This window comes from Rhinatrema bivittatum, chromosome 17 (assembly GCF_901001135.1).
Source record: "Rhinatrema bivittatum chromosome 17, aRhiBiv1.1, whole genome shotgun sequence".
Classification (NCBI taxonomy): domain Eukaryota; kingdom Metazoa; phylum Chordata; class Amphibia; order Gymnophiona; family Rhinatrematidae; genus Rhinatrema; species Rhinatrema bivittatum.
The window spans coordinates 41,114,291-41,136,300 of record NC_042631.1 but is presented as its reverse complement, the minus strand read 5'-3'; the positions used below and the strand labels follow the sequence as shown (position 1 = coordinate 41,136,300).

The following is a 22,010-nucleotide window of genomic DNA, read 5'->3' as shown; positions in this document are numbered from 1 at the left end:
CCGGAACCCTCGCTGAACGACCTCCTGCAGTCAATCTCCTGCCGGCGCCATTTTCCGTACGGAAAACGATTCGCGGCAGGAAATCGCTCCCAGACCCCCGCTGGACCCCCAGGAACTTTTGGCCAGCTTGGGGGGGCCTCCTGACCCCCACAAGACTTGCCAAAAGTCCAGCGGGGGTCTGGAACGACTTCCTGCAGTCGAATCGTGTTGGTCTATGGCCGCCGCCATTTTGCGGTGGCCATTTTGCAAAATGGCGCCGGCTGAAGACAACACGAAACTACCAAACACAAACAACGCTGAAGACAACACGAAACTACCAAACACAAACAACTCATTCTCATCTGACGTCAGAGACCTTGGAGCATGGCTTGATAATCATCTAAACCTAAAAAAGTTTGTAAACAATACCACAAAGGACTGCTTTTACAAACTGCAAGTCCTCAAAAAACTTAAACCCCTCCTTCACTTCTCCGACTTCAGGCTAGTACTGCAATCCATCATTCTTTCTAAGCTCGACTACAGCAACTCCCTGCTTCTAGGTATACTCGCCAACACTATCAAACCATTACAGATGGTTCAGAATTCAGCGGCTAGAATTCTAACTAGCACTAATAAAAAAGATCATATCATCCCAATCCTTCGGAACTTACATTGGCTCCCCATTAAACAAAGGATACTCTATAAGGTACTCACTATCATACACAAAGCGACAAACAAACTAGCCCCCATCACATTAAGCTCTGAACTCCAACCGCACACTTCCTCCAGACCAATCAGAAGCGCATACAGAGGAACACTGCATGCTCCGCAATTAAAATCATCATTGAGCAAACGAGCGCTATCCTCAGCAGGCCCACACCAGTGGAACACGCTTCCCCCAGATCTTAGACTAGAACCCAGTCATCAAGAATTCAAAAAAAGACTGAAGACTTTTCTCTTCCAACAAGCTTTCCCAGACGCTTAATCTTACTGTGACGGACAGACTTCCTAATTACTAGGTATCCCTTATTATGGACACTGTATCAAATACTACTATTAAGAATCTGCAACTGGACAATTATCTTGGAGCTCAAAAATTCACTTTATTTCATATATTTATTTGGCATTGCTTATTTTTATATTTATTGCTACGTTAAATAGTTATACTTCTTATATATAAAATATTATATTTCTTTATTTATTTCCAGTTAAACTATTATCACTTTATTTAGTATTATGTTAAATTGTCAACCAGTTATACTGTTCCATATGTTCTACGGTTCCATGTAAAGCTCCGCTCTCTGTTGAGCAGTTCTTCGTTTTATGTAAACCGGAGTGATTTGTAGACCCTACAAGAACTTCGGTATATAAAAATAAAAAATAAATAAATAAATAAATAAATAGCAGGAGGCCGTTTCGGACCGCCGCCGTTCCGGACCGCCACTGGATCCCCAGGTAATTTAAAGCATTTGGGGGGGGGGGGGGGTTCGGGAGGGTGGGGGATTTAATTTAAAGGGTCGGGGTGGGTTTTAGGGGGTTTTAGTGTGCCGGCTCACAATTTTAACGATTTTCACGATACTTTACCCACCCAAACGGCAACAATACGATTCCCTCCCCCTCCCAGACGAAATTGATCGTTAAGACGATCGAGGACACGATTCACATCTCTATATGGTACAGCCTTTTATATAATCATCTGTCAATAATGTTGTGAAAGGGCAACTTCGTATACAGTGATCATTATACTTGAATTATTTTGTTTGATTTTTCATAATGCAATCAAAAATTCAACTTCATAAGCCAAAGGAAGTCAAAGTCAGAAGATCAAATAGCTTATCTCATAATCCATTATGTAGTCAAATGCCGACCGTGATCCCCGACACGGGACCGTGTTTTAAGCTCCTCTCCAGCTCTTCTTCAAGGGACAATTATTCAATTCTTATAATTTAAGCATTGTTGAAAGCTGTCATTCTCTTTTAACTCCAATGGTGTTTATTTACCGGAAAAATTTGATCTTCTGACTTTGACTTCCTTTGGCTTATGAAGTTGAATTTTTGATTGCATTATGAAAAATCAAACAAAATAATTCAAGTATAATCACTGTACATGAAGTTGCCCTAGCACAACATTATTGACTGATGATTATATAAAAGGCTGAGCTATAAGGGGTTTACTCAAGCCGATTAAGCCTAGTATGATCAATTAATCATCCTTGCATCTGCTTTAATAAATTGTGATTTACCAATAAAGGAGTGGAGGTAATTTTCATTATAGAAATATAGAAACATAGAAATGACGGCAGAAGAAGACCAAATGGCCCATCCAGTCTGCCCAGCAAGCCATGCATTCCTCTTTTCTTTTTCTCTCTCTCATACTTGTTACGCTTGGCTTCCAGTACTCTCCAGTTCTATTTCCCCTCCCCCCACCATCAATGTAGAGAGCAACGCTGGAACTGCATCCAAGTGAATATCCAGCTCAATCAGGGGTAGTAACCGCCGCAATAAGCAGGCCACACCCCTGCCCCTGTCCACCCAGACTATGCAATCCACATACAGATCCTCCCTTCCTCATTCCCCCTGCCGTGGAAGCAGAGAGCTATGCGTTGAACGAGAAGTATCAGACTTTCTCCCCTGCTGTTGAAGCAAAGAACTACACTGGACATGCATTGAAAGTAAAGTATCTGCCCAGCTACACCCCGCTTCCCTGTGAATACAATTTTTTTTTTCTTCCACATTACCTCTCGCCGTTGAAGCCCAGAGCAATGACAGAGTCTCATCAACTGTGTGTATGTACACTGAACAAGGGTATTATCTCCAGGTAGTAGCCCCCATTTCCGCGAGCCACATTAACAAACAACAAATATTGAACAAGCCTAATAATTGGCAATACCTATAGCCTACGACCTCACCGGTAATTTTACATACTCTTACCCACCCCTGTTTTGTTTTTTTTTTGGAGATGGCAGCCCTCCATTCTTCCGCTCCGTGAAGGTGGAACACTGACCACTGGCATCCCGCTCCGTGAATGCCTCTGTGGCTACTGCCGCTCCGTGCAGTGTTCTGCCGCCTCCTTCCACCTTTGGGCTTGCGGGCCCCAGTTATTGATCCCTGCATCTGCTACTTTTCGTGGCTCTGACAACTGCCCCCCCCCCCCCCCCACAACAAGACCTTTAATTAGGTCTTTCCTGTTCTTCTATTTTGAGCCCTTCTATCTTGAGGGCTGCTGCTTGTTCAGCATTCTGTATGTGAGCCACCCTCTCTTTATTCACATCCTCTAGACTTGATGGATCCACAGTGTTTATCCTATGCCCCTTTGAAGTCCTTCACAGTTTTTGTCTTCACCACTTCCTCCGGAAGGGCATTCCAGGCATCCACCACTCTCTCTGTGAAGAAATACTTCCTGACATTGGTTCTTAGTCTTCCTCCCTGGAGCCTCAGCTCGTGACCTCTGGTTCTGCTGATTTTTTCTGATGGAAAAGGTTTGTCATTGTCTTAGGATCTTTAAAGTCTTTCAAGTATCTGAAAGTCTGAATCATATCACCCCTGCTCCTCCTTAGTGTAGTTGTCATCAGTACCCCACCTCAACAAAAAAACTATAGTTGTATTGGTATTATTTTTGGTTTGGTAACAAACATGCCATAAACCTTAGCCTGCTTAAGATACTAAAACTTATGACCAACTTACTTACCCCTGATTTGAACTTTCAGGTGATTCCTCTGTTCACCTCTGAAGAAGGTTCCAGCTACTGGAGAGCGTGGGCAGTGGAAAGGCTAGCTTCCTGGCTTGGTACGGGTTGAGCTGCATGGGCTGGTTTTCACCTTTCAGGATAGCAGGGAGATCTAGTCTGTTTTGGACCCTTCTCTCGCTTCCAGGAATCCCTCAGCAGAGGTTCTTGCTTTCAGGGTTTTCTTCTCAGGTTTACGTTCAGGAATTGGGACTCTTCTTCCTCCGGGCGTCCGGGACTGGCCTCCTTGGTCCCTTTTTGGCTTCCGAGTCACTCTTCCAGGAGGTTCTTCTTCTTTCTGGCCTTCTTTTCCGCCTTTTTTTCTCCTCCTTGCCCCCTTGTCTTATACTTTGCAGCTGATAAATATGCATAAGCTCATGCAAACCCTCGTGGTGGGTGGAGGATCTCTTGCCACATTGCAGGTCTTCTCCCCCCCCCCCCCCCCATTTCTTTGGGAGGGGTCCTGCCACATTGGCAGACCAAACTGCATGTCAGAGCGTCAGAGTGTCAGCACTGTCTCATGCTGCCCCCCTTTTTCTTCCAAGGGTGGGGGTCTCTGCTTGAATGTCTCTAACACTTGCTTAGGATCTTAAGTTGTTGTTACGGCTGTGGCTGCTGTACTACCGCCTCACCACCAGGGGTCCCTCTAGTGCTGGCTTTCCTGACAGGCCCAGTCCATCTCCTATGTCCACTCTATGCTCTGGGTGTGCCCTCTTAACCCTGCCTGACAGTTGCCTCGGTGCTTCGGCATCGAGCTCACCTGGGCTCCCTGCTCTAGCCTGCCTTGCGTGGCCTTCGGGCCTATCCTTGCCTTGCCTTGCCTTGCGTGGCCTTCGGGCCTATCCTTGCCTTGCCTTGCCTTGCGTGGCCTTCGGGCCTATCCTTGCCTTGCCTTGCCTTGCGTGGCCTTCGGGCCTATCCTTGCCTTGCCTTGCCTTGCGCGGCCTTCGGGCCTATCCTTGCCTTGCCTTGCCTTGCGCGGCCTTCGGGCCTATCCTTGCCTTGCCTTGCCTTGCGCGGCCTTCGGGCCTATCCTTGCCTTGCCTTGCCTTGCGCGGCCTTCGGGCCTATCCTTGCCTTGCCTTGCCTTGCGTGGCCTTCGGGCCTATCCTTGCCTTGCCTTGCCTTGCGCGGCCTTCGGGCCTATCCTTGCCTTGCCTTGCCTTGCGCGGCCTTCGGGCCTATCCTTGCCTTGCCTTGCCTTGCGCGGCCTTCGGGCCTATCCTTGCCTTGCCTTGCCTTGCGCGGCCTTCGGGCCTATCCTTGCCTTGCCTTGCCTTGCGTGGCCTTCGGGCCTATCCTTGCCTTGCCTTGCCTTGCGCGGCCTTCGGGTCTATCCTTGCCTTGCCTTGCCTTGCGTGGCCTTCGGGCCTATCCTTGCCTTGCCTTGCCTTGCGCGGCCTTCGGGTCTATCCTTGCCTTGCCTTGCCTTGCGCGGCCTTCGGGCCTTTCCTTTCTTTGCCTTGCCGTGTGCGGCCTTTGGGCCTTCTTCCTTGATTTCCATACCTGGCCTACGGGCCTTCCGTGTGTGTGTGTGTGGCCTACGGGCCTTCTGACCTGCCTTGCCCCGTCTATGGTGTGTGGCCTACGGGCCTTCTGTGTGTGTGTGGCCTACGGGCCTTCTGACCTGCCTTGCCCCGCTATTGGTGTGTGGCCTACGGGCCTTCCGTGTGTGTATGTGTGTGTGGCCTACGGGCCTTCTGACCGCCTTGCCCTGACCCAGCCTGGACCCAGACACTGCTGACTGCCGCCTGCCCTGACCCAGCCTGTACTTGACACTGCCACTTGCCGCCTGCCCTGACCCAGCCTGTACTTAGACACTGCCACTTGCCGCCTGCCCTGACCCAGCCTGAACCCAGACTCTGATTCTTGCCGCCTGCCCTGACCCAGCCTGCACCCAGACTCTGATTCTTGCTGCCTGCCCTGACCCAGCCTGGTACCTGACTCTGTTTTCGAGCTTCCTGTCTCTCTCCACCTGGAGCCACCCTGCGGGGTGGTGTTCACGACTCCTGACCGGAGCCCAAGCGTAACAGTTGTATTGTTTCTTCTGTCTGGTATCAGGAACTGACAAACAGGTACACCTGATAAAGCCTCCTATACTGCTTAAGAACAAGGCCTCTTGTTCCACTGATGTGATGCAGTTTAAAGTTCATCTGGATAAATTTCCTTCTCTTGCTCTAGCAGGGTTTGGTCCTGTCAGAATTTATCCTGTACATAGCTATTATAATTCATAATTGGTGCATCATTGGTAAACAGGAGATAACACCCTATACATCTATAAATGGCATCATTCCTCAGTTACTAAATTACTTATGTATTGATTCCTGACCTCTTATTTGGTTTTGATTTATGCATTAGTACTTCAAGATGATGTTCACTGATGAGCACTTTGAAATAGTGGAGAGAGATAGTGGATTGGAGGTACCATACAGGATCCGTAGGATGGGCAGCTACCTGGTGGTTGAAGCCAAGAATGGACTGATCTTCATGTGGGATAAGAAGACAAGTATCTTCATCAAACTCAGCCCAGAATTTCAGGTAAGGTTTGTCTCTAAAAGCGCAAAGTCCCTCTGTCTGTGCAAAATTTACATATTATACAATGCATTAGGTGATTAAGAAGCACAGGATGAAATGATTTCATTGGATTCTCCTTGCAGGGGAAAATCTATGGCCTCTGTGGGAACTATGATGGAAATGCAATGAATGACTTCACCACCAGGAGTAGGTCTGTGGTCAAGGATGTGACAGAGTTTGGAAATAGCTGGAAATTCTCCCCTACCTGCCCAGATGCCAGTCAAACAAAGGATCCATGCACTGCAAACCCTTACAGGAAGTCCTGGGCAGAGAAAAAATGCAGCATCATTAACAGCGAAGTGTTTGCTGCTTGCCACCCTCAGGTATGATTCACTTTATCCTCGGGTTCCTGGTGAAGGGATAAAGTAGTATGCAACTAATGGAAACTGCAACTGACTGCTTTGACAATAAGTTCTTAGTAGGATGTGCTGTCATTTTAAAACTGTCGTCCATGCTTTAATTAATTATGTTGCCATTAGATTACTGCAGTTTCCTGTTACTAGGCTTACTCTCATCTTCACTCAAATCTTTGCAATTAGTGCAAAACTCAGTAGCTCGCCTTGTGACTGGCACCTCAGTGCATGGCCATATCTCTCCTGTATTAGCTAAATTGGCTTTCTGTTGTGAGTTATGTTCAGTTTAAGGTTCTGTGCTTGGTCTTCAACGTTCTCCATAACCAGACGCCACACTGTTTAATCTCTTCTGTTCAGAAATATCAACCTGCTCACTCATTATGCTCTGCATCACAGAATTTTCTTGAGGTTTCTTCTCCTAAGTTCATCATGCGACAGAATGTATACTATAGCTGTCCCCACCCTATGGAAAAAGCTCCCTGATGAATCAGGTTGTAGAATGACCTACTATGATTTAGAAAACTGCTAAAAATTAACCTGTTCTCCCTTGGCTATAATCTATAGTCAGTTAGCAACCTCAGCATGATATGGTTTTTGCTTGTTCTCCTTAGTTTTTAACTGATTTGTTTTGCTTGTCATGCCTCTTTGCTCCTAATATTTTTCTCATTGAAGTTTTGTAATTATTGTTTTTTGATTGTGTGTGTAACAAAGTAATCTGCTGAGAATTTTAGATTAGCGGAATACAAATTTAATGAATGAATGAATGAATGAATGAATGAATACGGTAAATAAATCATGAAAATATCTATGATATTTAATATATTGGTTTCTACCCAAAATAATATGAAAAACTAACAAACTTTGGCCTGGATTTATCAAAATGCGGTAAGTATCGCATGCGATAGCAAAAGGGATGTGTTTTATGCTAATATAGCACTTTGTGCACAGAGAGAGAGAAAGAGAGAGAGAGAGACTAGCCATAATGCTCTCTCCCAAGACAGGTATTTGTATCCCTATGAGAGGCCCACCTAGTAACTCGGGGCAAGGGTTAGGTGTTAGTGTGGGGGGTTAGGGGCCGCTTTGACAGTCAATGTGAGACGTACGAACAGAACAGTGGTCTCTTGTGAAGATTGGATGGCCTTCGAAGTGAGGAAACTCACTCCAAGATGAGATTTGGGCAATGTTCTCTCCACTTAGCTTGATGGACTCTGTACCTGGGTAACATCAAGCTAGGTTAAAGCAAATACCGTTACATGCATGCACATAAACTGCTTTCATCTGTACACAGGTAAACCCTGGAAAATATTATGAGGCTTGTGTGACAGATGCCTGTGCCTGTGACACTGGTGGAGACTGCGAATGTTTCTGTACAGCGGTAGCTGCCTATGCTCAGGCATGCGGCGAGGCTAACATTTGTGTATCCTGGAGAACCCCTGCAATCTGTCGTGAGTATTGTGTGCTGTTGCATTTCAAAAGAGAAACAATTATTTTCCACTATTGGTTTGTGATACTGTATGTAAAACACTGCAAGAAGCTGAAATTCACAACTCAGGCAAGTGATACACCATTTATACCCATCCTTCACCTCATACCCTATCCTTCCGCCCTTTCTCTCCATGATTTTCTACTGTAAAAAGTTAGACCCACTCCAACTATTCATATTCCTTATAAGTCAATATGTATGGCCACAGCAGATATTAAAATACAAGTAAACAGTTCTTAACAATATACTAACTAAACTTCCCTAACTTATCTGGAGAACGGACCATGCTTCCACCTGAACACACAGCTCCCAAGACCCATGTTATGTTTTGAAGTGCCAAAAAGAAGAATATAAATCAAATCAAATGCCTTATTGCACGAAAGCAGCATCCTGCTTTAAGAAGCTGGCTGTAAAAGCTAATACCTGACCAAAAACACTTGCCATAATCTTTCCAACTTCTTTGTACCGAAGGGGCATTAGAATCCTGTTTCTTGTAGTCCTTTCCAACACGACTCAAAGGGAAAAATCATTTTAGAAAGTAATGAATCTAAAAATCAAATCATGTAAGAAACCAGTCAGCATTAAAGGAATTATCTGGATCATGGAAATATTTCCAGAAAAGGTGTTGGAGATGTCTAGGCTGTTTAGCAGGAATAGTACCTAGAAAAATTACCGTTTGAACACACCCACATTCTGTATCCTGGAGTATACTCCTGTTTGCTTATGAGTGGGTGAACACTAGTCTGAATATATGTAGCAAAACAATAACAGCTCTAGGGATGTGCAGAGGGACGTCATACGTTGCATTCGGGATACGTATTCGTCGGGGGGGCAGATACGTTGCATACGTCCGTATGGCGTCCCGATACGGTTATACGTCTAATCCTATTCGTTACCCGACTAAAATTAAATTTACTAAAAACCCCCACCCTCCTGACCACCCCAAGACTTACCAAAACTCCCTGGTGGTCCAGCGGGGGTCCGGAAGTACTCTCACACCCTCGGTACCAGTTCAAAATGGCGCCGATAGTCTTTGCCCTACAATGTCACAGGGGCTACCGGTGCCATTGGTCAGCCCCTGTCACATGGCCATCGGCGCCATCTTGTGCTCCTACCATGTGACAGGGGCTGACCAATGGCACTGGTAGCCCCTGTGACATAGTAAGGGCAAGGCTATCGGCGCCATTTTGGTTCCTGGCACCCGATGGCACAAGTGCAGGAGATCGCTCCCGGACCCCGGCTGGACCACCAAGGACTTTTGGCCAGCTTGGGGGGGCCTCCTGACCCCCACAAGACTTGCCTAAAGGGGCTACCGGTGCCATTGGTCAGCCCCTGTCACATGGTAGGAGCACAAGATGGCGCCGATGGCTATGTGACAGGGGCTGACCAATGGCACCGGTAGCCCCTGTGACATAGCAGGTCAAAGGCTATCGGCGCCATTTTGAACTGGTACCGAGGGAGTGAGAGTGCAGGGGATGGGTCCCAGACCCCCCGCTGGACCACCAGGGAGTTTTGGTAAGTCTTGGGGGGGATCAGGAGGGGGGGGTTGTTTAAATTGGCGGCCAAATAATTCGGCGAAAATTCATTGTATTCGTGGGGAATTGTGATACGTTTCGCTTCCCCACGAATACAACGAATATTGGCACATCAATTGCGGATTGCCAATACGTAGGGACCAAATGCACACCCCTAAACAGCTCATCTTGTCCTGTTTAAGTGAGCCTTTAATGGATTAACATCAGGGAGGATAACTTTCCAACCTATGGGCCAGATTTTAAATCTTACGTGCGCGGGGTACATTTTTGCTCGCTACCCGGCATGCACACATGTACACCCGATTTTATAACATGGTCGGCGCATGCAAGGAGGTGCACACTTGTGCACCTTGCACGCGCCGAGCCCGAGGGGAGCCCCGATGGCTTTCCCTGTTCCCTCCAAGGCCACTCCAAAATTGGAGCGGCCTTGGAGGGAAATTTTATTTCGGTCCCCCCCCCCCACCTTCCCCACCCTTCCCCTATCTAACCCACCCCCCAGCCCTATCTAAATCCATCCCCCCTACCTTATTTTATTTTTTACGCCTGCCTCTTTCAGGCGTATCTTGCGTGCACTGGCCAGTTGCCGGCGCGCGAACCTCCAGCACGGCTGCTCTGCCGGAGGACTCGGGACCGCCCCTGGACCGCCCCTGGACCGCCCCCGGACTGGCGCCATACCCACGACCCCACCCCCTGCCCACCGCCCTGCCCCCGGCCCGCCCCTTTTTCAATGCCAGGGACATACGCACGTCCTGGCGCTTGTGCGCGCTGCCGAGCCTATGCAAAATAGGCTCGGCGCGTGCAGGAGTAGGTTTTCGGGGGTTACGCGCGTATCCCTTTGAAAATCAACCCTTATTTGCGGTATTGCTTTTGGACTCATAAGTGGACATGGGAAGAGTTAGCCTAGTATTTAATAAACTTTGCAGCAAGGTGCTGCACAATTTTTATAAAATACAGCATTCTTCTGCTGTGAAAATGTGTGTGTGTGTTTTGTACATGCAAATATTTGCCATGTAATGAAAGTGCTCAATTTCACTACTCATTTTATAAGTACACACATAGTTTTTACGCACAAAAGAAACCCATATATGCAGATATCTAACTATAATAAAGAGAAAAGTTGCCCCGCACTTGCATTGCTGATATGCAAATCGAGCTCCACCCCCTCCCTCACTATACTCTCCAGCTCCACCCCCTCTCACTGTATGGAAATGGAGCTCCACCCCCTGTGCTCTTCAACTCTGCCCTTCTCTCTTTCTCCATATTATCTAATCCACTGTCCACATATGGAAATTGCTCCTCTCTCTGATTGTACTCGCCACCTCTGTCCCTCTCTCTCTGAATTGTCCAGTCCCCTGTCTACTACTGCACATTACCCTCAAGCATAGCCTGTACTCTCTACTACCACACATCTCAATATTTCTCTATCCTTGGATGGGCTTTTACTACTAGTATTTTTTTTTTTACTTTTTATTTGTGAATTTTATATTAACAAAGTATAGCAAAACTTTGTCATGGAAACAGAGAGGATAACAATTGGAAAGCAAACAAAATTTCCAAATACAATAAGCAAGAAAAATACAATATAGTCACAATTGATATCCTCAAAAGAAAAAAGAGAGAACAAAAAGGGGAGGGAGAGAAATATGAGGGAGATTTGGGGAAATTATCAATTTAAATAGGAAAAAACACTAGCAAGAAAATCCTGGTTATACAAATATAGGACATTTTAGAACATTCTAGAGCATTATGAAACATTAGGAGCAGAAGAAGATATAAGAGCCTTCCTAGCATTTAAACTGCTCAGGTGAAAAATAAAACAAAACTATCTGAGCTATAATTTATGAAACATTTTCAGGAATAATGCAAAAGAAATGAAGCCCCCAATTCCACAGTATCCTTCCTAAGAGCTAGAAACCCCTTCTCAGTGGAGTAATCCTAGAAATATCTGGGAAAATTCTCATGTTCTGACCATAAAAAGGAATATTTAATTTCCAAAAGTATAAGGACATAACTTCAGATAGGTATGAATCAGAGACAAAGGAAACTAATAAGGTAGCCCTTTCAATAATCTCAGGACCTGAAGATTCCAGGAAATCTGTTAAATTCAATAAAGGCAAATTAGTTGGTCCTAGACCTTGAAAAGAAACTTGAGAAGATATTGGCAAAAAAAGTTATTTTATTAATGGAAGGGAAATCTTCAGATGAAATTCCTAGGACTTCCAAAAAATATTTCCACAAAGTAACACTAGGAAGTTCTCCCATAATCTTTTGAAAATTTAGAATCCTGAATTCAAGCCTGCAAGAGGCTTTTCCAACAGTTCAATCCTTCAAGATAAGAAGCCTCTATCCTGAATTAGCCTTGCTGGACCCCTTGTATCTTAACAGTATCTTGCTTAACCTCATCAATTTGAGTTAGGTGTTCTTGGATTAAATTTTCATTTCGGGTAACAATGGGGGTCTAATCTTGAAACAACAGAATCCACTTTGGAGACAGAGACAGAATTCTGCTGAAATTCTCCATAAACTCCCATAATGATATTAAAGTTATCACCGCTGGTTTATCCGGAATCCAAAATGCTTCCTTCGGCAATGGACCTGCAGAAGAAGAAACCATGGAAGATAAAGAGGAAACATAATGGCTCCCAAGGCCTCTTACCAGCCTTTAGCCATCTATAGGGGAAAAGGCAGGTTCATCTGCACCGATTAAGCCTTCAGGTTCCGGCAAAGATGATGGGAGAGGCGCCATTTTTTCCTCAGCCCCACCAGCGGGTATGCTAATATCATCAAGTATCCCGATCACGTCGCAGGAAAAGTTGAGTCTCTCATTGGCGGGCGGTCCAAATCTCAGGGGTTGAAAGAGACCTCATCCCCAGGCAGCGCCAACGCTTCCCCACCGAGAACAGCAATGGGGACCTCACTGCCGAGAGACCCAGGATCCAGAGAAGACATGAATGGCAAAATCAACTGCTTGCCAGGTAAAGCAGAGGGTCGATAGGGTAAACTCAAACTTTGCCTTTCCTCTTAGAAGCCATGATATTAAGCAGGAAAACATAAAAGGAAACAGAGCACAGCAGGACAATGTCTAGTCATTTGTGGCCACCTTGCTGTCTCCAAACTAGGGTTTCTTACCACTACTAGTATTTTAAAATATGCATATGTATTTGAAATCACCAATTTGCTGGTACCTCCATCAGTTTGCCCACTCCATCTCCAGTTCACCTACACTTTCTAGTACCTTCTAGTACCCTGAACTCCAGTTTACCCAGACCTCCCACCCCAAAATATCAGACAACAGACAAGTCCAATTTCATTTGTAAAAGTGTGTGAATAAGTTGGCTAATATATTTATGAAAAGCTCTTATACAATAGCAATTTCTATGCTTACCTCTTGACCCTGTCTTGAAACACCACTAGATCACTCCTTTTTTGCACTGGTAAATGGGTGTGAAGCCAAAAATATGCACTTACTTTCGATGAGCAAATACAGGCTACTTGATGCTATCTTTTCACTCATAACCCCTTTGAAAATTAACTTATCAACATCCTCCTGTGTATGCCAGTTTCTTATGTATCAGGTAGTAGAGGTGGGATGCTGTCAAATTAACCCACAATACATTCACCAAACATGATAGAAAGTGGATTAAATCTGTAGCAACAAGGAGACCTTTGCATTCAGGCTTACTGTCTGTATTCTCTTCTTTCTAAGCTGTGTTCTGTGATTACTACAACCCGGATGGAGAATGTGAGTGGCACTACAAGCCCTGTGGAGCTCCCTGTCTGAAGACCTGCAGGAATCCTAGTGGGGAATGTGTTAATGAATTGGCAGGTTTAGAAGGTAAAACAATATTGGACGATCAGTGACATTTATTGCACTTTTCTGCTCTGAGCTTTTGAGTGAAACATATTTAGGCAGCCCAGTTACAGGTGAATTTTAAAAGCTCAACGCGCACATCAATCAAAGGATGCATGAATATGTCGGACCGGCGCACACCGAGTGGATTTTAAAAGCCATTCGAGAAAGCACGTTATCTCCCGCTGCATGCACAAATAAAATGGTTTCCTAAAAGAAGCAGGGAATAGGCGTGATCCGGGACATGGGGCCTGGCCAAGAGACGAGTACATAAATACTTGTGTGCACTGGCGCACCCCGGAGTCCCCTGCCGCCTAACTTCTCTATGGATGATGTGTAAGTAATAAAACAAAAAATCTAGGCAGATCCGCAGGGTTTGAAGGGTTGGGACTAATAGGGGGAGAAGGGAGGCCATGAAACTATAGAGAGGTTTGGAAGTCATGTCCCTTAACTGGGCAAACTGAGAATTAGCTGGTAAAATTGGCAAAGGCATCAGCGAGCATGCCCTCAGTGGGCACGGAACGACAACCCGCATGCTGGTCTGAAAGTTACCATCCCTAAGAATTATGGTTTCTACTATGCACATGAAATTGAGGTTTGTGGTCCCTCTAGTGATACGTTTTTTAGAAAGTTAGTTAAGGCTACAAATGATTCCATTTTTTTATTAAGAAATATATTCTTCTTTTTTTTTTTTTTTATGTGATTTAAAAACCTAATTACTTCCACCAGTTCTCTCTGTACCGCCTCAGTGTACTCAGTCTAGCTGGCGATCAGTGCACCACTGACTCATAACTGCAAAATGTCTCGTGTGTTGAAATTTTATTGCTGTTGCTTTTGTTTCTTTTCTCTAACTGCGGAATTTGAATGTGTCCAGATACTCTAGGGTTTTCATTGTGTGGCATCTACTTCAAGTAGAAAATGCTTCTTTAAAAAAAAAAGATATGTGCATATATACAACCCCTGTGATTGCTGAACCTGGATAGTAATTCCAGAGGTCCTATCTCAAATTATAGGCTATAAGCAGTAGAGATGTGAGGCCCAATTGAGTTTTTGTTTATCGGCTGCGCCCAAGACGATAAACAAAAAACCCACCCCGACCCTTTAAAACTGACCCCTTAGCTTCCCCCACCCTCCCGAATCCCCCTAAACATTTTACAAATACCTGGTGATCTAGCGGAAGTCTGGCACCGGCCATCCGGTGCTCCTACCATGTGACAGGGGCCGGCCAATGGCACGGATATACTGTCACATGGTAAGGGCAAAGGGCCATTGGCGCCATTTTTATTAGCGCAGCCGATGGCCCGAGACCGGGAGATCGCTCCCAGGACTTCCGCTAGATCACCAGGTATTTGTAAAAAGTTTTTTTTTGGGGGGGGGGGGGTTTGGGAGGGTGGGGGAAGCTAAGGGGTCAGTTTTAAAGGGTCGGGGTGGGTTTTTTTTTTTATCGGGCCATCGGCGCCATTTTTATTAGTGGCAGCCGACGGCCTGAGAGTGGGAGATCGGTCCCGGGGCTTCCACTGGACCACCAGGTACATGTAAAAAGTTTTGGGGGGGTTTGGGAGGGTGGGGGAAGGTAAGGGATTAGTTTTAAAGGGTCGGGGTGGGTTTAGGGGTTGTTTTGGTGTGCCAGTTTTCCCGCCCTCCCCCCAAATAACTCCAGTTAGTGGACACTAACCCAATTAATGATTTTTTCACGATAAATCGGGGGAATTTCTATTGTATCACACTCTTTAACGATTGACGATTTAAAAAATATCGGACGATATTTTAAATCGTCAAAAATCGATTCACATCCCTAATAAGCAGTTCACTTTCAGATGGTTAAATATATTATTGCAGGGTTCCTTAGGCAGGTGGAAAGATATCTTCTGAGGCCCTAAGCATTGCTACTTGTAAGTCCCAGTTCATTGTTTTGTATAACCACAGTAATGATCACAGTATGAATAATCATTAAAGTCATTAAGTAAGGAAACATGCTGGAAGTTTTGGTGGTTTCCAACAATACTTTTACTAATAGGTTCTAATCTGATGAAACAAAGGGCCTCATTTTCCAAGCCGCTCGCATGCAATAAGGGACCTTTCGCACGCGAAAAGTCCCTTATCGCGTGCGATACCAGGATGGGGGCGGAGTCGGGGTGGAGTCGGCCCCGGAAGAGGAGGAGTCGGGGCGTCACGGGGGCCGACTCTGCGCCGACGCCTCGGACAGCGAAAAGGTAAGTGCCTTTTCGCTACCTATTTCGCTCCCAATAGCTACACCTCCTATGGTGGCGCTATTGCGTGCGAAACCAGCAGCGATCGCACCACTACGGTGCGATCGCTGCCGGCTAGCGCAGGCCCGCCCCCCGTTTTGGCCCCCCGCCCCTCATCTTCTAAAGTATTGCAGGCCTGCGATACTTTAGAAAATGAGGCCCAAAGTTCTTTACAGCTGATTGATTCACTTTCAGATGGTACGAGTGCGTTTAATACATTTGTGACTTCTTGAAGTCTCATTTAAATTTAAGATCTCCACCACCATCTCCACCACCAAACCTCTACAGATGCTGCAGAATGCAGCAGCAAGAATCTTGACCAACTCCAACCGTAGAGAACACATCTCCCCCATCCTCCGGAACCTTCACTGGCTGCCAGTAAACTTCAGAATCCTACACAAATCCCTCACCTTGATACACAAAATGGTCCACAATCATCTACAGCTCGACCTTGAAATCCCTTTCAGAATCCACACCTCAACCAGACCAATTAGAGAAGCATACATAGGAACTCTGCAAATCCCCCCAACCAAAGCCGCACGGCTCACTATCACGAAAGACCGGGCATTCTCGATAGCAGGCCCTACTATCTGGAACAACATTCCCACAGATCTTAGATTGGAACCATGCCATCTAACTTTCAGAAAAAAACTTAAGACATGGCTTTTCCGCCAAGCCTTCCCGCAACCTTCTGAAGCACACTAACGGCCCTTAGCCACTATTCACGATCTCTGTATTGTATTACGTTTCTCTTCTATTTGGTATGCTTCTCCATTGTTATTATGTATTGTTATTAAGTTCTCAGTTATCTGTCTCCTTCTACTCTCTTTTCCAGCTACCTATGCTTCCAAGTTTTAGCCTCCTTTGTTGATTGTAACTTTGCTCCTTCTGTTAAATGATTTGATTATTTATTAATTATTGCTAAAGTTCCTCCCTGTTTTATGTAAACCGATTTGATATGGTTACTACCATGAAGGTCGGTATAGAAAATTGTTAAATAAATAAATAAATGATAAATAAGATCTTAAAGCCAGTTGCTTTAGTTCTTTAAGTTGATAGTGCCTTCCCTCCCATGGGTATAGGACAAGCTGACTGCTTTCCTCCCAATGTAGGTGATGGTTTTCAGTGTATACAGTCATTTATCTCCTAACTCCTCCATGTGGATAAAGGTGAACTGGTAGATGTAGTGTACTTGGATTTTCAGAAGGCGTTTGATAAAGTTCCTCATAAGAGGCTTCTAGGAAAAGTAAAAAGTCATGGTATAGGAGGTGATGTCCTTTCGTGGATTACAAACTTGCTAAAAGACAGGAAACAGGAAATTTTCCCAGTGGAAGGGAGTGGGCAGTGGAGTGCCTCAGGGATCTGTATTGGGACCCTTACTTTTCAATATATTTATAAATGATCTGGAAAGAAATACGACGAGTGAGCTAATCAAATTTGCAGATCATACAAAATTGTTCAGAGTAGTTAAATCACAAGCAGATTGTGATAAATTGCAGGAAGACCTTGTGAGACTGGAAAATTGGGCATCGAAATGGCAGATGAAATTTAATGTCGATAAGTGCAAGGTGATGCATATAGGCAAAAATAACCCATGCTACAGTTACACAATGTTAAGTTCCATATTAGGAACTACCACCCAGAAAAGAGATCTATGCATCATAGTGGATAACACATTGAAATCGTTGGTTTAGTGTGCTGCGGCAGTCAAAAAAGCAAACAGAATATTGGGAATTATTAGGAAGGGAATGGTGAATAAAATGGAAAATGTCATAATGCCTCTGTATCGCTCCATGGTGAGACCCCACCTTGAATACTGTGTACAATTCTGGCTGCCGCATCTCAAAACATATATAATTGCGATGGAGAAGGTACAGATAAGGGCGACCAAAATGATTAGGGAAATGGAACAGCTCCCCTATGAGGAAAGACTAAAGAGGTTAGGATTTTTCAGCTTGGAGAAGAGACGGCTGAGGGGGATATGATAGAGGTGTTTAAAATCATGAGAGGTCTAGTACGGTTAGATGTGATTTGGTTATTTAGTCTTTCAGATAATAGAAAGACTGGGGGGAACTCCATGAAGTTAGCATGTGGCACATTTAAAACTTATCGGAAAAAGTTCTTCTTCACTCAACGCACAATTATACTCTGGAATTTGTTGCCAGAGGACATGGTTAGTTCAGTTAGTATAGCTGTGTTTAAAAAAAGGATTGGATAAGTTCTTGGAGGAGAAGTCCATTAACTGCTAGGTTGACTTAGAAAATAGCCACTTCTATTACTAGCAACGGTAACATGAAATAGACTTAGTTTTTGGGTACTTACCAGATACTTGTAGTCTGGATTGACCACTGTTGGAAACAGGATGCTGGGCTTGATGGACCCTTGGTCTGACCCAGTATGGCATGTTCTTATGTTCTTACTTACTTCCCCATTCCAGTACCTGAAGGGTACCAGTCCTTCTCCTCTCCCTTTTAGTATCAGGATGATGCATCTTCTGCAGCTCCTCTTCTCTAACTCTCCAAAAGATGTTCCTGTAAACACCTTATGCTCCCTTTCTCCTTCTCCTCACCAGGATGGCTGTAAAGCCTCCTGCTCCTTGGATCTTGATGATCATAGGCTCCTCTTACATGAAAGGAACCTCTCCCAGTTGATGGGTTGATGATAGAGTAGAAATAAATTAACTTAATTAAGACCCTAGTTAATGGGCACTCAAACATAAATGAATTAATTAAAAAAATACAACAGGGATTCAGAAGGTGGAAAGAAACTCCCATCTAATGATACTCCATGGAGACAACCACTCAATATAGCAAACTAAAAGACAGCCAAGATATTCTGCCTCTCCAAAAGAAAATAGGAAATCCACACAGTAAGATGGAGGCATGGGTTTACATGCCTGAGGAACCTACCACGTACCCAGCATCCACATGGACAGGGGCGGATTGGCCTATCAGGGGATCGGGCTTCCCCCGGTGGGCCAGTCGCTCCCATCATGTGATTTTTTTTTTAACTTCCCAGCCAAAGAGAGGCTGCTGTGGCCCCGAGAGAAACCAGCAAGGCCATGGCAGACAGCCATGCGGGGCTGGGAGACAGGCCTACAAGGCTGCAGCAGAGCCCATCCTACCGCGGCCGGAAGAAAGCCATGCGGGGCCGTGGCAGAGCCCATCCTGCCGCAGCCAGGAGCGAGGCCTGTGAGCAGGGCCAGTGGAAGCTCTAACCAATTGCCTAGAGCGCCACAGGTTTGGGGATGGCAACCTAGTGCTTCCATCAACCCACTTCAGCCTGGACTTTAAAGCAGAAGTGTGGGTTTGGGCCTCCTTCCCACACATGGGTCAGAAAAGAAAGTGAGCCCGTGCAGGCAGGAAGAAGGAGACCCAATCTAAAATTGGAGGCAGGGGCTCTGCAGGGCTGGAAGAAAGGACCAGCACTGGAGGAAAGGATCTGGAGCAGTGGTGACTGGGATCTTCTAGCTGAAAAGAGAACCGGGAGCAACTGCAGCAAGGCCCATGCAGCTGAAGAGAGGATCAAGAGCAGGGCCTGTGTGACTGAAAAGAAGAGCAGGAGCCAGGCCCAAGCTGTGGTTTCCAGAGCATGTGTGTAAGTGAGAGAGAATGAGTGAGCAAGAGAGCATGTGCATGATGAAGAGAGAATGAGTAAGTCAATGATCATATATGTGAGCAAGAAGACTATTTAAACCAGTGAGCATGTGTGTGAGCAAGAGCAAGTCAGTGAAGATGTAGGCGAGCCAGAGTTTGTGAGCCAGTCAGCATGTGTGTGAGAGAATATAAAGCAGTTTGTGTAAGAATGACCATAAGTGTTAGCGTGTATATATATGAGAGAGAGGAGAAACTTTGTGCACACCTCCTCTCCCTGATTAATCCACGACAATCTTAGGATGACTGGAACCTAAAGTTCCCAGGTATGGAGAGCAGGGGATTTATTTTTTAGCTTTAGTTTTAATTATTGGGTGTTATTTCATGTGTCTGTTGTTTTGAAATATTGTATTGATGTTTGGAAATTTTTAAAAAAACAATGTTACATGTTTTTAATCATTGGATGTTCTATTCATCAACTACTTTAAAATATTTATTCTTTTTATGAGTATGGTTTTACTATTGTGATTGATAGTTTATATATCTTGATTTTATTGTTTGATGTTTAATGAGGAATGGTGATGTTTCTGTTTTTCCGTCATTGAACTGTATATGGAGTCTGTCTTGTTATGGTTTCCAGTTTAGTTTTTGTCTACATGTTTCTAATTATACTTTGTGTCTTTATTCTGTATTTGATGAGGCTCTGACTGTATTTTACATGTGTGACTGAGGTGAGGTATTTTGCTAGCGTGTAGTTTCTGTGTCAGGTTCTTAAGCTTGGCTTGTTCTATTTTCCTAATATCAGGTGTATTGGAGTTTTAGGGCCTGGTGTAATGTTTGCAGTGTTGTCTTTTCATAGATAGGGTTGTTACTGTTTGTTAGTGCTTCTAACAGCTGACATGCTTTACAATAGTCCCAATTACATATGGCTGCAGGTGTCTTTTTTTTTTTCGCAGTATTTTCTGGTTGGTATCACAACGGTGCATGTAATTAATACACATAAGTGATATTTTTACCTTAGAACACTGAATATTTTTTTTCATGTAAAATCTGTTATTATAAATGCAAATTTTTAAATTATTTGTGGAATGACTAGGACTAGGAGTGGCTGCAAGGCTGTAAGGCTCACCTATGACACCTAATACCCTTGCACCAGCCCTGGCTCCACAAGGAAAAGCAGGATTCTACCTGGAGCTGTGCTACTTTGGTATGTGGCTCTCCCCAGTCTCGACCAGGGCTTAATTTTCTCTTTTATATAAGCCCAGGGAACAGTATGGATGATTTCTGGTCCCCCCCACTCCCCTGGAATCGGTAGGCAGAGCACAGCCTGGGAACCATAAAAGAAGCAGACTGTGTAGCCTACAGTCAATGGGAATACACTAGAGTGGTGATGGAAGAGTTGCGGAGAAGTGAAAGCAAGCTACAGGCACAGGAAGGAAGAGCCTATGCAGTATTGGGGAGGCTTCTGTCTGAGGTGACTGTACTGAGCTCTGAGAGAAGCAGCGGCTGTGGAACTAGCGAGTCTCCTAGAGAATGGGATTGGAAAGGGAGGGGGCTGCTGCAGAGTGGGGAAGAGCTGGCAGCAAGCAAGAACTTTACACCATGATGCAGCAATGCTGGACTGGGGGCGCTCACTGTGTAAGCGGAACAAAAGTAGCATGTCAGAGAGAGTGCGTGTGTGTCTGTGTCAGAGAAAGTGAGAAACACACACCCATACTCACTTTGACTGTGACAGAAAGTGTGTGGTGGGTATATTTCTCTCTGACATAGACACACAACACACTCTCTAGGGTAGATTTTCAAAGGGTTATGCGCGTAATATACGCACGTAACCCCCGAAAACCTACCCCTGCGCGCGCCAAGCCTATTTTGCATAGGCTCAGCGGCGTGCACAAGCCCCGGGATGCACGTATGTCCCGGGGCTTTCAAAAATGGGCGGTCCGGGGGCGGGGCGTTGGTCCGGGGGCGGTCCCAAGTCCTCCGGCACAGCGGCCGTGCCTGAGGTTCGCGTGCCGGCAGCTGGCTGGCGCGCGCAAGTTACGACTGCCAGAGGCAGGCATAACTCGGCGAAACAAGGTAGGGGAGGGGATGGGTTAGATAGGGGAAGGAAGGGAAAGGTGGGGGGGGGGGGTGGAAAGCTAAAAAAAAGTTCCCTCCAAGGCCGCTACAAAATCGGAGTGGCCTTGGAGGGAACAGGGAAAGCCATCGGGGCTCCCCTTGGGCTCGGCGCGCGCAAGGTGCACAAGTATGCGCCGACCCCGGATTTTATAACATGCACGCGGCAGCGCACGCATGTTATAAAATCTGGTGTACATTTGTGCGCGCCGGGTAGCGCACACAAATGTACCCCGCGCGCGTAACATTTAAAATCTGGCCCTCTGTGTGTGGGTATCTTTCGCTCTGACATAGACACACACATACTCTCTCTGTGGGTCTGTTTTTGTGTCTGAGAAAGACTATGTGTTTGTGGGTGTCAGTGTGTATGTGCCAATAAAGTTTCTGCAATCTAAAAATCTGTTTGTGATTGAGTGTGTGAGTGTCTGACACTGGCTGGCAGCATCACTACTTGCAATTAGTTCAAGAGCCACACCAAGAATCCAGGATATACTCTATAATATATAGAGATATAAGCAGATGTGTAGAGGGCCCAAGCAATTTGCATGGATGGAAC

The 22,010-nt window shown here is 45.4% G+C and overlaps 1 protein-coding gene across 1 annotated transcript in view; it reads left to right on the top strand.

The window, feature by feature from the left end:
- Positions 1-22,010, top strand: part of LOC115079488 (mucin-5AC-like) — a 180,235-nt gene that overhangs the window by 87,847 nt on the left and 70,378 nt on the right. The window contains exons 25-28 of the mRNA XM_029583112.1: positions 6,061-6,240; positions 6,360-6,599; positions 7,918-8,074; positions 13,354-13,482. Of these exons, the coding sequence (XP_029438972.1) occupies positions 6,061-6,240; positions 6,360-6,599; positions 7,918-8,074; positions 13,354-13,482 (706 nt within the window). The remainder of the gene's footprint in view (positions 1-6,060; positions 6,241-6,359; positions 6,600-7,917; positions 8,075-13,353; positions 13,483-22,010) is intronic.